The sequence below is a fragment of the Pseudorca crassidens genome, chromosome 1 (assembly GCF_039906515.1).
Source record: "Pseudorca crassidens isolate mPseCra1 chromosome 1, mPseCra1.hap1, whole genome shotgun sequence".
Taxonomy (NCBI): domain Eukaryota; kingdom Metazoa; phylum Chordata; class Mammalia; order Artiodactyla; family Delphinidae; genus Pseudorca; species Pseudorca crassidens.
The window spans coordinates 121,753,001-121,767,617 of record NC_090296.1 but is presented as its reverse complement, the minus strand read 5'-3'; the positions used below and the strand labels follow the sequence as shown (position 1 = coordinate 121,767,617).

At 44.4% G+C, this 14,617-nt stretch overlaps 1 protein-coding gene across 10 annotated transcripts in view; it reads right to left on the bottom strand.

The window, feature by feature from the left end:
• Window positions 1-14,047, bottom strand: part of ARID3B (AT-rich interaction domain 3B) — a 68,240-nt gene extending 54,193 nt beyond the window's left edge. For all 10 annotated transcript variants that reach the window (XM_067753462.1, XM_067753444.1, XM_067753471.1 and 7 more), the window contains exons 1-2: window positions 13,923-14,047; window positions 10,682-11,330 (exon numbers count right to left, since the gene is read on the bottom strand). In XM_067753462.1, the coding sequence (XP_067609563.1) occupies window positions 10,682-11,251 (570 nt within the window). In that variant the 5' untranslated portion in view covers window positions 11,252-11,330; window positions 13,923-14,047. The remainder of the gene's footprint in view (window positions 1-10,681; window positions 11,331-13,922) is intronic.
• Between the last annotated feature and the right edge of the window lie 570 nt (window positions 14,048-14,617).

Sequence of the window (14,617 nt, the reverse complement as noted above, 5' to 3'; positions counted from 1 at the left end):
TTATTAATTTTATTTATTTATTTATTGGCTGCATTGGGTCTTTGTTACTGCTCAAGAGCTTTCTCTAGTTGTGGCAAGTGGGGGCTACCCTTCGTTGTGGTGCGCGGGCTTCTCATTGCAGTGGCTTCTGCTGTTGCGGAGCACGGGCTCTAGGCACGTGGGCTTCAGTAATTGCGGCACGTGGGCTCAGGAGTTGTGGCTCGCAGGCTCTAGAGCACAGGCTCAGTAGTTGTGGCACACGGCCTAAGTTGCTCCGTGACATGTGGGATCTTCCCAGACAAGGGACTGAACCTGTGTCCCCTGCACTGGCAGGCAGATTCTTAACCATTGGGAAGTCCCAAGAAAAACATACATTTAAAAAACATTTTCAGGCATACCAAGACTGAGTTTACTATATACAAATCTCTGCTAAAAGAGTTACTAAAAAAGGAAGACTGAACTCAAAGGGAAAGAATGGGATATAAGAAGTAATGGTGAAAAAAAAGATGGATAAACTTGTTGGGAAGTTTAAATAACTATTGACTGGTAGGGGGAAAAAAAACCCTAATTTGGGGGTGGGGGTAAAACAAATTGGAATATTGGATGATGGAAGTGGAGAGGCAGAAGCTACATTAGAATTTCTGAGATCCTAATATTGTTTAAAAGTAGTGTAGGGGACTTCCCTGGTGGTCCAGTGGTTAAAACTCCACACTCCCAATGCAGGGGGCCTGGGTTCAATCCCTGGTCAGGGAACTGGATCCTATGTGCCGTAACTAAAGATTCCACATGCCGTAACAAAGATCCCACACACAGCAACAAAGAACCCGAGTGCCACAATTAAGACCCCGTGCAGCCAAATAAATAAATTAATTAATTAATTAATAAAAAAGAAAGCAGTATAAAAAGTCAGCAATGAAAGTTTAAATCTAATCATCAAAAGAATAGAAACAGAAAGCATAACTTCTAAGCCAGTAAAGGAGAAAAAGACAGTGGTTAAGAATCCACCTGCCAATGCAGGGGACACGGGTTCGAGCCCTGGTTCAGGAGGATCCCACATGCTGTGGAACAACTAAGCCTGCTGCACCACAACAACTCAGCCTGCACTCTAGAGTCTGTGAGCCACAACTACTGAGCCTGCGTGCCACAACTACTGAAGCCCGTGCACCTAGAGCCTGTGCTCCGCAACAAGAGAAGCCACCACAGTGAGAAGCCTGTGCACCACAAAGAAGAGTAGCCCCTGCTCGCCCCAACTAGAGAAAGCCTGCGCACGGCAACGAAGACCCGACACAGCCAAAAATAAATAAATTCATTACTTTAAAAAAAAAGAAAAGAATATTCAATCAAACGAACAAAAGACAGGAAAGGAGAAAACAAGAAGCAAAGAAAAACTATGGTTAAACTGGAAAACCAAAGTTAGAGGGCAGAAATAGGTCCAAATGTATCACCAGTTCTAATAACTACATGGATTAAATTAAATTAACCTAATAAAAAAGACAGATTATAGGTCTTTTGTATGTGGTCTCAATATATAAAGACTGGAATGTACAAGGAAAAAATGCACTAATACTAATCAAAAGAAAGCCAGTCATGGGTTTCCCTGGTGGCGCAGTGGTTGAGAGTCCACCTGCCGATGCAGGGGACACGGGTTCGTGCCCCAGTCCGGGAAGATCCCACATGCCGCGGAGCGGCTGGGCCCGTGAGCCATGGCCACTGAGCCTGTGCGTCCGGAGCCTGTGCTCCACAACGGGAGAGGCCACAACAGTGAGAGGCCCGCGTATTGCAAAAAAAAAAAAAAAAAAAAGAAAGAAAGAAAGAAAGAAAGCTAGTCTTACACCGGAATATTTAAATTCACCTCTTTCTGAAAGTGATCACACAAACTTAGTAAGGATAAGGAAGATCTGAATAACACAATTAAAAAGCTTGATCCAACATACAGATATACAACCCCACCTCTATTAAATATAGAATATACATTCTTTCCAAGCACATATGGAGAATTTAAAGAAACTGATCATACACAAGGCCAACACAAAGGATATCACAACAAATTCCAGAAAACTGATAACGCACCAGTTCTCTAACAACGGTGGTTAGAGCTGAATTATAAGCCATAATATTTTTTAAAAAGATAAAACCCACGTATTCGAAAACTAAAAAATACTTTCGAACAACTCATGGGTTAAAGAATCAATCACAACTGAAATTTTGAAACGTTTAGTACTAACCAATGGAAGCACTGCATATCAAAACTTGTGGGATACAGCAAAAGAGCAACTTTGAGAGAAATCTGCAGCTTCAAACGCATTTGTTAAGTAAAAAGAATTTCAGATGTGTTAAACATACAACTAAATAGGCTTAAAAACAGGACAGACACACAGAGTACAAGTAAAACTTAGGAAATCTAAATAAGATCAGTGGATCACATCAATGTCAATATCCAGGCTGTCACAGTGTACTACAGTTTTATGAAATGTTACCATTGGGGGAAAACTGGACAAACTGTACAGGAATCTCTCTAAATTATTTCTTAGAACTGCACGTGAATATACAATTATCTCAGTGAAAATTCAATTTAAACAAAATGACCAAAATCCCCAACACTAACACCACGACATGCTGGCAAGGATGTGGAGTAACAGGAACTCTCATTCACTGTTGGTAGGAATGCAAAATGGTGCAGCCACTCTGGAAGACAGTTTGACAGTTTCTTATAAAACTAAACATACTCTTTGAATACAATCCAGAAATCATGTTCCTTGTTATTTACACAAATGGGTTCAAAACTTATGTCTAACAAAAACCTGTACACAGATGTTTATGGTAGCTTTATTCATACATGCCAAAACTTAGAAGCAACCAAAATGTCCTTCAGTAGCTGAATGGATAAACAGACTGTGGCACATCCAGACAATGGAATATTATTTGGTGCTAAAAAGAAATGAGCTATCAAGCCATGAAAAGACATGGAGGAAACTGAAATGCATATTACTAAGTGAAAGAAGTCAATCTGAAAAGGTTGATATGAATAGCTGGAGCACAGAGGATTTTTAGGGCAACCAAACTGCTCTGTATGTTACTATAATGGTAGATTCATGTCATTATACATTTGTCAAAACCCACAGAGTGAACCCCAATGTAAACTATGGACTTTGGGTGATAATGATGGTTCAGTGTTGGTTCATCGACTATAACAAATGCAGCACTCTGGTGCAGATTTTGATAGGGGGGAGGCGGTGCATGCGTGGGGGCAGAGAGTATATGGGAAATCACTGTAGTTTCTGCTCAATTTTGCTGTGACCTAAAACTGCTCTTAAAAAAAAAAAGCATTTTTTTTTAAAGAAATGAAATGGTGCTCTTCACATTAAAAAAAAAAACAACCAGGGCAAATTAAAAGAAAGCAGAGGAAACAAATATTTATGCAGCACCTATTATCTGACATTATGCTGCTGGGTGCTGGGACACAATGATGAGCAAAACAGACAAGGTCCCCGTCCTCTTAGAGCTTACCATCTATTACAGGACTCATATCAAACAAATAAACCACACAAAGTATAATGTTCAGTGACAACATATACAGGCATACCTCATTTTATTGTGCTTTGCTTTACTGCGCTTTGCAGGTACTCCATTGTTTTTAGAAACTGAAGGTTTGTGATAACCCTGCGTTGAGCACACCAATTTTTTAAATTTTTATCTTTATTGGAGTATACTTGCTTTACAATGTTGTGTTAGTTTCTGCTGTACAACGAAGTGAATCAGCTGTAAGTATACATACATCCCCACATCCCCTCCCTCTTGAGCCTCCCTCCCACCCTCCTTGTCCCACCCCTCTAGGCCGTCACAAAGCACCGAGCAGACCTCCCTGGAGCACACCTATTGGTGCTATTTTTCCAGTAGCACCTGCTCACTTTCATGTCTCTGTGTCACATTTTGGTAATTCTCGAAATATTTCAAACTTTTTCATTATTATTATATGTTATGGTGATCTGTTATCAGTGATCTTTGATGTTACTATCACAAAAAGATTACAATTTGCTGAAGGCTCAGATAATGGTTAGTATGCTTTATCAATAAAGCATTTTTTAATTAAGGTATGTACACTGTATTTCTAGATATAATGCTATTTGCACACTTACTAGACTACAGTATAATGTAAACATAACTTTTATATGCACTGGGAAACCCAAAAATTCATGTGACTTACTTTATTGTGATACACACAACCGAATCCGCCATATCTCCAAGGTATGCCTGTAACATGACCTACACTAAAGGTGAAGACAGTGCCTCTGAGAAAGTGATGTTTAAGGTAAAAACGGAAGCTGGGGTAAGAGCCTGAAGGAGTGTTTTAGGCAGAACGACTAGCACTGCAAAGGCCAGGGTGACTGGAGTACAGTGACAGGTCAGGATACTGGCAAAAATAAGGCTGGAGAAGCAGGCAGGGATCAGATTATGCAGATTTGGGGTTTTACAATTAGAGCAACTGATGACAAACTTCGAGGGCATTAAAGTAGTGACATAATCTGATTTGGTTTTTAGAAGATCACTCCAGCTGCTGTGTGGAGAATGAGAATGGAGGAGGGAAGACACAGAAACTTGTTGACAGTTACAACAGTAGGTAAGAAGCGTGGGTCAAGTAGGTGATGGTGGAGAAGAGAAGTGGCAGGATTCTAGATATTTAGATGGGAGAACTGATAAGAATTGGCGATGAACTGGGCATTACCAGATGGAGCGACAGAGTAGGAGGTATACAAAGATAGTCAGCTCTAGGGTTTCTGATATGAATGATCAAGTGGGTAGAAATGCCCTTTACAGAGAAGGAAAATAGAGGAAATAATTGCGTGGGAGTAGGTTGGAAATTAAGAGTTACATGTATTAAACGTGAGGTGCCAGTAAAACATCTAAGTAAAACATCCCAAGAAGGTAGTTGGGAATATATCCATTGAACTCAGAATGGGAACATGGGCTCAAACAATGCACATTGAGTCAGTGGCTTGCGGATAGTACTTAAAGCCATGAAAGTAAAAGAAATTGCCCAGGGAAAGCATATAAAGAAGAGGCTTTAAAACTGAGCCCTGGGGAACTTGGAGTTCTAGAGGTTAGAAAGAAGAAGAGAAAGAGGTTAAAGAAAATAAGCCAATGGAGAGGCTACAGAAAGGAAGAAACGGAAATGTTTCAAGGAGAGGAGTCTACTGAATTCAATACTGCAGAGAAATCAAATGAGCTGAGAGCTGGCGGGGCTTGGAAACATGGTGATCACTAGGAGGCCTTACCAAGAGGAACTTCAGGGATATGGAAGAGAGAGAGGCCAGACTGAAGTGTGTTGAGGGTGAGCAGAAGGTGACAAAGTGGAGGTACGGAGTGCAAACGATTTCCGAGAGGCTTTGTTGTGGTAAGTGCGTGGATAGTCAGGACTACAGAACATGCTAGAAAGAGATGCGCAGTCAAGGGAAAGTTTTTAAAAAGTGATTTCTCGGGAATTTCCTGGCAGTCCAGTGGTTAGGACTCCACATTTTCACTGCAGAAGGTCCAGGTTTGATCCCTGGTCAGGGAACTAAGATCCCACAAGCCAAGTGTCATGGCCAAAAAAAAATAAAATTAAAATTAAAAAAATAAAAACTGACTTCTCATTTCCTGGTAGCAATCAAATCAGGCAGATTTACTGATTAAAAGGAGACTTTTTTTTTTAATTTGGGGATAGTAGAACATGTGTTAGTGTGGAATAAACTTCAGAAGAGAGTTCCAAGAGTCAGGGAAATGGGTTCACTGATGAAGCAGGCCCCTGAAAATTAGGAGGGGATGGGATCTGGGACACACATGGAGGGATTAGTCTTTGCTAAGAAAGATAAAGACCCAAGTTAAGTCCCTAATCATGTATTTATAAGAATTCAACATAAACAAAGCTTACTTCTACCTAAAGGAGAAATATCCCTATTTTAATATGGAAAGAAGCAGCTTCAAGAGTGCAATGGCTTTAACTCACATAATCCTGAAATGCTTCAGAGAACCCTAGAATACTAGAGTTTGGTCACAGTTCCAGAAAATTTGAAAAGGAGTTGCTTTAGAGCACTAAGATTTACGGAACATCTTACCCTACAAAGATAGTAAAAATTGAAAAATTACAGTTTCAAAAAGTATTTAGGTGCTAATGACCATTCAACCTAATCTTTGCCTAATGGTATACATTTTACAAAGATCTTTCACACTCATTTTCTTCTTCCATCTTTGTAATATCTTTAAAATTCCTCCCTGAGGATGGCAAGAGAGGATTATCATCCTCTGGGAGAGATGTATGCATGGGTTCAGAAAGGTAGGGTAGGACATCTGTGCCAAGCACTATAGCAAGCAAGTGGTGGAGTTAGGATCTAAATCCACATCTTTTGGCTCCAAAACCAATGCTGACTTAATAATTACATCTTTTACTACATAACAAGTTTGCTGAGTATTTATGCCTTGACCTTTTGGGGTTAAAGTCTAGAAGGGCGACCGAGCGCTCTCACAAATCACCACTGACATCTTAGATATCATGGAACACCAGGCTGAAGAGCCACTGACAGAGACAAATAAGAGCGCGCAAGTCCTAGGTCCCAATCCTCCCCCAAGTGATGGACAGTCTGCTCACCAGATGACGACAGAAGACACAAACTCAACACGGATACTGAAAACAGAAGTGAAGAAAACTCAAGGTTGCCAAACACTTCAGTTACCAGGACCAAAACACAAAGGAAGAGTCTAGGGCAGTGTCTGAAAGCACAGCATATATTCTCGTTCTAATTACACAGTCTAAAGCAGGGTTTCTCAACCTTGGCGCTACTGACATTTGCGGGCCAGAAAATTCTTTGTTGTGGGGGACTGTCCTGTGCATTGCAGGACGTTTAGTAGTATCCCTGGCCTCCACCCACGCGATGTCGGCAGCACAGCTCCACCTGCCCCAGTCATGACAACTAAACATATCTCTCGACTTTGCCAAATATCCCTTGGGAGAAGGAGGGGTTGGGGAGATCACCTCCAACTGAGAAACACTGATCTAGATGGATTCCACTATGAATATCGGAGCTAAGGCCATGCAAAGTAGACTTACAAAGAAAGTGGAGAAAGCTCATGATCTTATTTATTTTCAGGTAATAGTCTGCACAATCTTTACTAAAAGCATCAAATGTTCCAAAGACATGCAGTACGTACCCAGAAAAGTAGGCCTAGCCCGAGAGACCACACCTCACTACTACCTCATTACTCTTGGTAATGGATTCTGGAGACCAAGCAGTCAGTCAACCTTCCTCCTTCTCACACTCAGTAATCCAAGAGACTGCCAACATACACAGAAAATCAGACACACTCTCTGGCTCTCATATGCCCATTAAGCCATCATTCATCTTCCTTCCTATCCTATGGGAAGGAGTCTATGCCCTTCTGGAAAACTGGCTCCATTAATGGGCTCAAGACAGACAAAGCCTGCACTGCCTGAACTGCTCTCTTTCCAGAAGGACAGAAGACCACCCCTAACAGGCCAGCAACACCCCTAGCTGGTTGTATGTTGACAGGCTTCTACTGATCTCCCTTGAGAGAAGGGACACTCAGCTCTCTGCTGTCTTGTTTTACAATTATTTACTCTGCCCATCGAAATCTGATGGGTTTTAGAAGCTTGGCTCAATGGCGTTATCCATCTTCCCATCGCTCTGGTGTCAGAGGATGCCACACTCTTTCTAACAATCCAGGCCTTGAGAAGCAAATTACTTTCTAAGAGTTTCTTCAAGGAGAAAACATGAAATAATTTTGACTTTACACGTTATAAGAATGTGATTTCAGAAACAAAAGATAATCTGTGGAGCCCTTAAGCGTTCCAAATTTTGCTTTGCAGTTGGCAGATGCCCACTGCGGCCCCCACACCAGCCCCAAATCTTGTAAATACTTTTGAGTATTTCTGTTGATTTACCAAGCTATGTTAGCTATGCTGTAGACAAAATCAACTTTATCTTGGTGTATGAATATCTGAAACAAAACTCTGTTTTAAAATATCTGCAGCATAGCTCAGACTGGACAGTTGGGCTTTAACTGAGTCAGGACAGAGCAAAATTGTTGCAACCCAAGACTCAATCCCCCTTGAGTTCCCACACTGTCTCTGCTAAACCTAGCTGGTGAGCTCTTCAAGGGAGAAGCATGCCTTAGCTCCTGGAGCAGAGGCCTGGCCTAAAGAAGCCTCGATAAAAGTTTGTTATGTGAAAGAATGAAATGGACACCGTCACCCATTAATAAGATCTTTTTCCGCTCTCTGGAAGTTAACTGCATAAGAAACAAAAGACTTTGAATAATTTTTAAGAAAAGCTAGTCTCACAGTTTGTAGTAGTTTCTAAAGGCTCTCCGTTAGGATATATTTTTTTTTAGTCCCCCTTCCAAAGCACAACTAAAACATTTAAAAAATCCCCAAGCACACTATTTACCACTGTTAGGAGAAGGATTAGATAAAGGAGGAGGGCACAGACCAAATCAATCTTGAAAAATTAAATTCAAAAGGAGAAAAGAAGGTACACATCTAAGGTTTAAAGTCATCGTTACCCAGTGACCCCCAACCCAGCTCTTGATCTCCAAATCCAGGGGGAGCGTAAATTTAGGGTGCGAGATTAGGCCTCAGCTACGCTGGCATTTAAAAACATTCTGGCAGGTGCCCTGCCAGGCAGTCTATAATTAGTGAGTATGCCTCGGAAACTTAAAATGAACTCAAAGGGTTTCAGAAGCCAACAGCCAGCCTCCCAAGCACTGAGCTGTGCAGCCACGGGGCTGATGCTGTCTAGAACCAGTGTTGGGTGCCTGCATGGCGCACACGTGTGTGCACACACACGCCACTTCTGCAGAGTGTCTTTTTTCAAAGCTCTAATGGCTTGACCTCAACACCTGCTGCACTTCCTGAAGACAGACAGGCTCTGGAGCTCCACTTGTTCCTCGCACGAGGCTGTACTTTCTAGGAACGACCGCACACACGCAGAGGCTGGCCAGCTGCCAAGGCGGGGGCAGCCCAGCCACCTCGGGCCTGAACTTTCCCAGTGCTGTCAGGGCGGGATCCCACTAGGAGCTGACTCAGCGGCCAGCATGGAACTCTGCCAACCACACAGCAGTGCGGGGGCTGCCGGCAAGTCACAGATGTTTTGCTAAACCAAAGCAATCAGCCGGGAGGCGGATCTGGGCTGGCGGCCAGGCTGCTGCTGTCGGGGAAGCTGGCATTCTCTGATCCTAGTCCGAGCTCTGCCACTACCTCCCTGGTGATCTGAGGGAAAACCTCTGTGCGTCTCAGCGTCTCGCCTGCTTCCGAGCATGTCTGTGTGGGTGCAGCAGAGGATGGCACTGTTTGCATGAAAGAGCACCTGGAGCACTACTACCCACCACATGCTGGTTCTGTTAATCCTCACAACATCCTTGGAGGTAGGCTTCGTTATCTTGATTTCACAGAGGGCTCAAAGGAATTGAGCCCTACCAAAGGATCACAAGGGTAATAGATGGAAGAGATGGGATTTGAACCCCACCTTGCTGGCTCTGGGATCTACTACAAACACTGCTACTGTGAAACTCAGATCAACTGCATAGGCAGGGCGCCTTGATAGAAAGATGCTGAGCTTTCAGTTTGCAAAGGACCTTTCTCATATGACTTCTCGGATGCCCTGTGTAAATCCATAGCCCTTCACAACTAATTCCTCAACAGCACCACTGGACCACATGGAGTGTATGTGCTTATGGGGAGTACCCAAATATTACCGGCTTTATTATGAACTCCCTGCCTAATCACCAACAAGTCACTTAGCCTGGAAGAACTGATCATCAGTCCCATTCTTTGGGTGAAGAAAAGCGGCATGGCAAGTCAGAAACACAAGAAGAATTAGAAGGCAAAGAGCACAGGTTCCTTAGGCTCTACCCCCTAGGATAATTCATTAGGACCCTGGAATCTATATTTTTAAAAACTCCCTAGATGACTCTGATGCTCTGCCATGTTTGGGAATCACCAAAGCTTGCCTTGGCTCAAAAGGGAATTGTGAGGGATTCCCTGGAGGTCTAGTGGTTAGGAGTCTGCACTTTCACTGCCTGGGTTCAATCCCTGGTCAGGGAACTAAGATCCTGCAAGCCGCACAGCACAGCAAAAAAAAAAGTAAAAAAATTAAAAGGGAATTGTGAGGTCTACCCTGCCCTGTTTCAAAGGAGGTGATACAAGGGTGAAATGAAATCATGTCTAAAGGCTCTTTGCTGGAAAATATACACAATGCAAAAGGTTCTCATCAGTTATGTTTAGGAGCAAAACAGCAAAACTGACCTTAAAAAGCATGATCCTGGGTTAGCCTGGAGCTAAGACACTGTGTTAGGCAAGACTGTTCTCTTATCAAACTACTACTAGAAAAACTGAAATTAGAGCCACACATCTCATTTTTAGATATCCCTCATAACACTGTTGCAACCTCATTCTTCCTTTAAACAAAAGAAGACTGTACTTGGTCTTTCATATTAAACTTGGAACAATCTATATTAGGAGTAACTTACACATTTCACTGCTCTAATCAAGAAAACAACTATGAGGAAAAAACTCAGTCTATTCACGTCTAGGCTGCTGGTCACTGAAGTAGGCTGAGAAGGCACAGACTGGCACAGACCCTGGCAGTCCAGTACCTCTCCCTGGCTAGCCTTTAGGGAGAACAAATAATGCCCCCATACCAGAAAGACTGACCTGCTTGAGCTGCTCATCCAGATTCCAGCCCGGCTGCCCTGCTGTGGAGACTGAAGCTGAGGCCTTAGGAGCATCTTTGGTATGGTCTTCTTTAGCTTGCTGTCCATGTGGCGGGAGCCCTGGCGCTGGAAGCAGACCAGATACGGGTGCGGCTCTGGGGTCTTGGCGAGCCACCTTCTGCACGTGAAAATATTTTGAAGCAGCCTGGGTCTCTTTCTCAGCCACCTCTGCAACTTCATCATCCCCATCCTCATCTTCCAAACCTCCTTCCTCTTTCTCAGGCTCTGAGTTCACCTTGCTCCGTTCAAACACTCGGGCCACTGCTGGGGCTGGTGGAACTCTGGCTAAGGGACCCAGGGCAGGGCTGCCAGAAGGCCTCCCAGGTGTGGCAGAAAGGTGAGTCTGCTGTGTCACCAGCTTCTGGGCATACAAGAACGGAGTTTCTCTCATCTGCTGAACCTGCTTCTCTCTGGCATCCATCTGCAGAGGAGCCAGGTGTGGTGGCTGTGGCGGCGGCGGTGGCTGCTGCTGCGGCGGCTGCTGCTTCTGCTGAGGCTGCAGTGGCTCCATCACTGCCTCAAGCTTCACCCACCGATTGGCATGGCTCTGAACCTGGGCACAGCCTGGCAGGCACACTGGGTGTAAACCTCTAAGTGATTAATAGAAACCACAAAGAAGGAGAAAAGAAAAAGGAAAAAAAAAAAACCAACAATGTAAAGCAGGTATAAAAAGGTTTTCTTTTCTCCAGTAAAGGGTATGAGTTCTGAGCATTAAACATATGCCCGTAAACCTGAGTTTTAAGATGAGTAAGTGGTGGGAGTTTGAGGTGGGGGTAGGGCAGGGTAGGGGGTGGTGGGAGTTGGGTAAGGAAAAGTATGCAGAAGAGGAACAGGATTTAAGAGGAGAAATACAGTATGAATCTCAGCTGCGGTGGACTACTGTGGGTTTAAAACGAAGTAAATCCAGATGACATTGAGTCTGCAAACATCTGTGTTCTGATCTCTCTTCCTCAACATTATCAAACATTAATCTGTTTACTACTGAAAAAGCAACTGGGTTTACACTGTACAGAGGTTGCGAGTATGAAAACCATCATTTAAAAAAAGGGAAAGAAGGGCCTGCCTACAAGAAAGAGAATATTGCTTAGGTTCCCAGGCCCATCAGAGAAAGGTATTACCATCTAAGCAAGACACAGAGCTATCAGGCAGACGGCAAGATTTCTCTCATAGAAAAGCAGAACCTAGCAAACTGCTCTTAGGTTTAAACTTTTAAAATTTCCCAGATCAAACCGCCAAGCCTGCTTTTTGAGTGGGCTGAGCCAATGCTAACCAGACATTATAGCCTCAAAAAGAATCCAATTTCAACAACATGAGAGAAAGAAACACGCAAGGAGGCAAGAGTTTCAAATTGCAATGGGCACTCAAAAAACAAACAGGGGGGAATTCCTCTGGAGATTTTTAAGGTAATTAATTGGAAACAGGTATCAATATTGTGTAAACGAGGCAAAGCTTCTTTTTTATAAACAGCCTAGTAAATCTCTTCACATCCCCTTTCTTTCTGATTCACTTCTATGACATTCTATGACGAATACAAAAAGAAAAGGCTTTCAGGCCAAAAGTATTCTGGGGGCAGGTTTATCAGCATTCTTACCAATCAGTCTCCAAACACACACCCCTTTCACACCCTCTCCTCCTCTAACCAACCCCCCTTCCCTTCCTCCTTTCCAGGCCCCCATCCCCAGCAAACCTCACTTGAGTTATGCTTCCTCAGCAAGTCTCCATAACTGAATGGATTACTATGCATGGGCAAATTTTAGGTTAACAGGACTTGCAACATGGCGTACAATGTTGTCATCACATGAAAGAAGAAGCTGCACTGCACAGGTTGGGACTTGATATTTGCGTTGTTCCACTGTTTTAGGACTGGGTAGAAAGATTTAAAAAAAAAAAAAACCCAAAAACTTAAATATCTAGGTATCTTCAAAAATTCATGGGGAAGTAATCACACTCCTAGCAATAAAAACTGTTTGGATTTAGGCAGTTTTTAAAAACCGGGTTAGAGAAAAAAGGTAGGACTTTTAAAGTTAGGCAAAAAAGTAGAAATTTTTAAATCCTCATTTTCTGTTTAATCTTAGAAGCACTGCTTTTGTCTTTTGCATTCTGTGAAAGATTCAAATTCCAATTTTCCTCTTCCTCCCTTTACTTCCTCTCTTGGCACTTTAGAAAGTGAGTTATGCCGGAAGCAATACTTTCATTCTGCTATAGCCCTTTTTATAGTGTAACAAAGCATGAAAAGATTTACACCCACATTAAATCCAGTTGCCAAAAGTGTTCATTTAAAATAAAAACAATTTGCATCAAAGAAAAGTAAACCAAAGAATAAAGAAAATAATTCCGTGGTCATTTTAATTCTCCTTACAACATTATAACATCAATCAATCACAAGCGGGATAATTTTTCATGCAAGTCCTGCCAGTCATTGAACAACTGCTTCTCATCTTGTGGCACCATCTTCTCTGTATGCTGTCCCCAGCAGAGGGGGTGGTGTCTCACAGCCTCCTTAGTTAAGACTGAGATGACTCAGTTCTACAACTCGATACACACACCCTCCCCCAAAGAGCCTATCTTTCCCTTGTCCCTAAGCAGCTAGTTGATCCAAACAACAATACCACCTGCCTACTTTTAGAAAACTTGGGTCTCAGAAATCTAAACCACTCCATCCTTTCACACGGCTCCCTCCCCCATTTCCCCTAAAGTTCCCGAACCTCTAAGCCCGGCGCAACGGACTCCTTGCAGCTTTGAAGCCGGCCTCGCCCACCATTCCCTCTACCTTCGCTGCCGGATCCCTCTGGCCTCAGCCCCCTTTAAGCCCCACACCTCCACCCCCCGGCATTCTTTATACCCCCACAACCCAACTCTATCACTTTTACCTCTACTGAGCCCTCCCAGCCAATCCGCCGGCTCTTCTTAGATTGTCCCAACCCCACCTATTCTAGCCCTCTCAGTTCCCAGGGGCCCCTCACTCTTCCCATCCCTTTATCTCATATCACCCTAATGGGCGAGGGCGCCTCCGGGCTCCTCCCAGCGCTCTCACTTTTCCTCCTTGGCCCCCGTGCTCCACTGGCCCGCGTCTTCACGTCTTCCCCTACACACCTGCCTCTCCTCCTACTACGCCGTCCCCTCCACCTGCCACAGCCCTCGCTCCCGCCAAGGCTGAGGGAGCTGGGCACCGCGCGGCTTACCTGTACGGGGCGCTCCGGGTCCGCCAGCGGTGGAAGAGGCAGCCACTCAGGGCCCGGCGCGGCAGCTGCGTTTCGGACTTCTCCGCAGCCGGGGGCCACAGCCGGGGCGGGGCCCGCACCGGAAGCGGCGCCGCGGGGCCGGGTTGCCGGCCCGGGGCGGGAAGGGGGCGGGGTCACACGGTATGGGGCGGGGCCTGAGGCCGGAAACGGCCAAAAAGGGAACGAGGGGCGGGGTCGGGCGGAAGTGACTTCTAGGGAAAGCCCCGCCCAACTGAGTCGTGGGCGGAAGTGAGTAGAAGCTGGCGGAAGCTTCCGCCAATGGGGAAGCGCAGACATGGAGGAGTTCCGGTGTGAGTACTTCCGCGGGGAGTTGAAAAGAGCCGGTGTGCTTACACTCTTTTCTGAGTGTTTTCTAGTTGTGGAGGTTGGTGTAGCGTGGGCGGGCGGTAGGTTGGGAGGAAGGTAAATAAAGGACAAGGAGTGTCAGGGTTTTCTGCTGCTTCGGTCGCCTCCCCAACCTCCTACCTTCAAACCGATCTTCCTCTGAGATTCCCGCTTCCAGATCAGCTTTTCTCTGTTCTCTAAGGATGCTGCGTCCCCTGGAGCTCCCTCACATGGGTTAGTATTCTCGCTTCCCAGGTTCCAAAAGTGGGGGCAAGGTGCCATATACTGTCACCTCTTGTAAAAACCCTTGC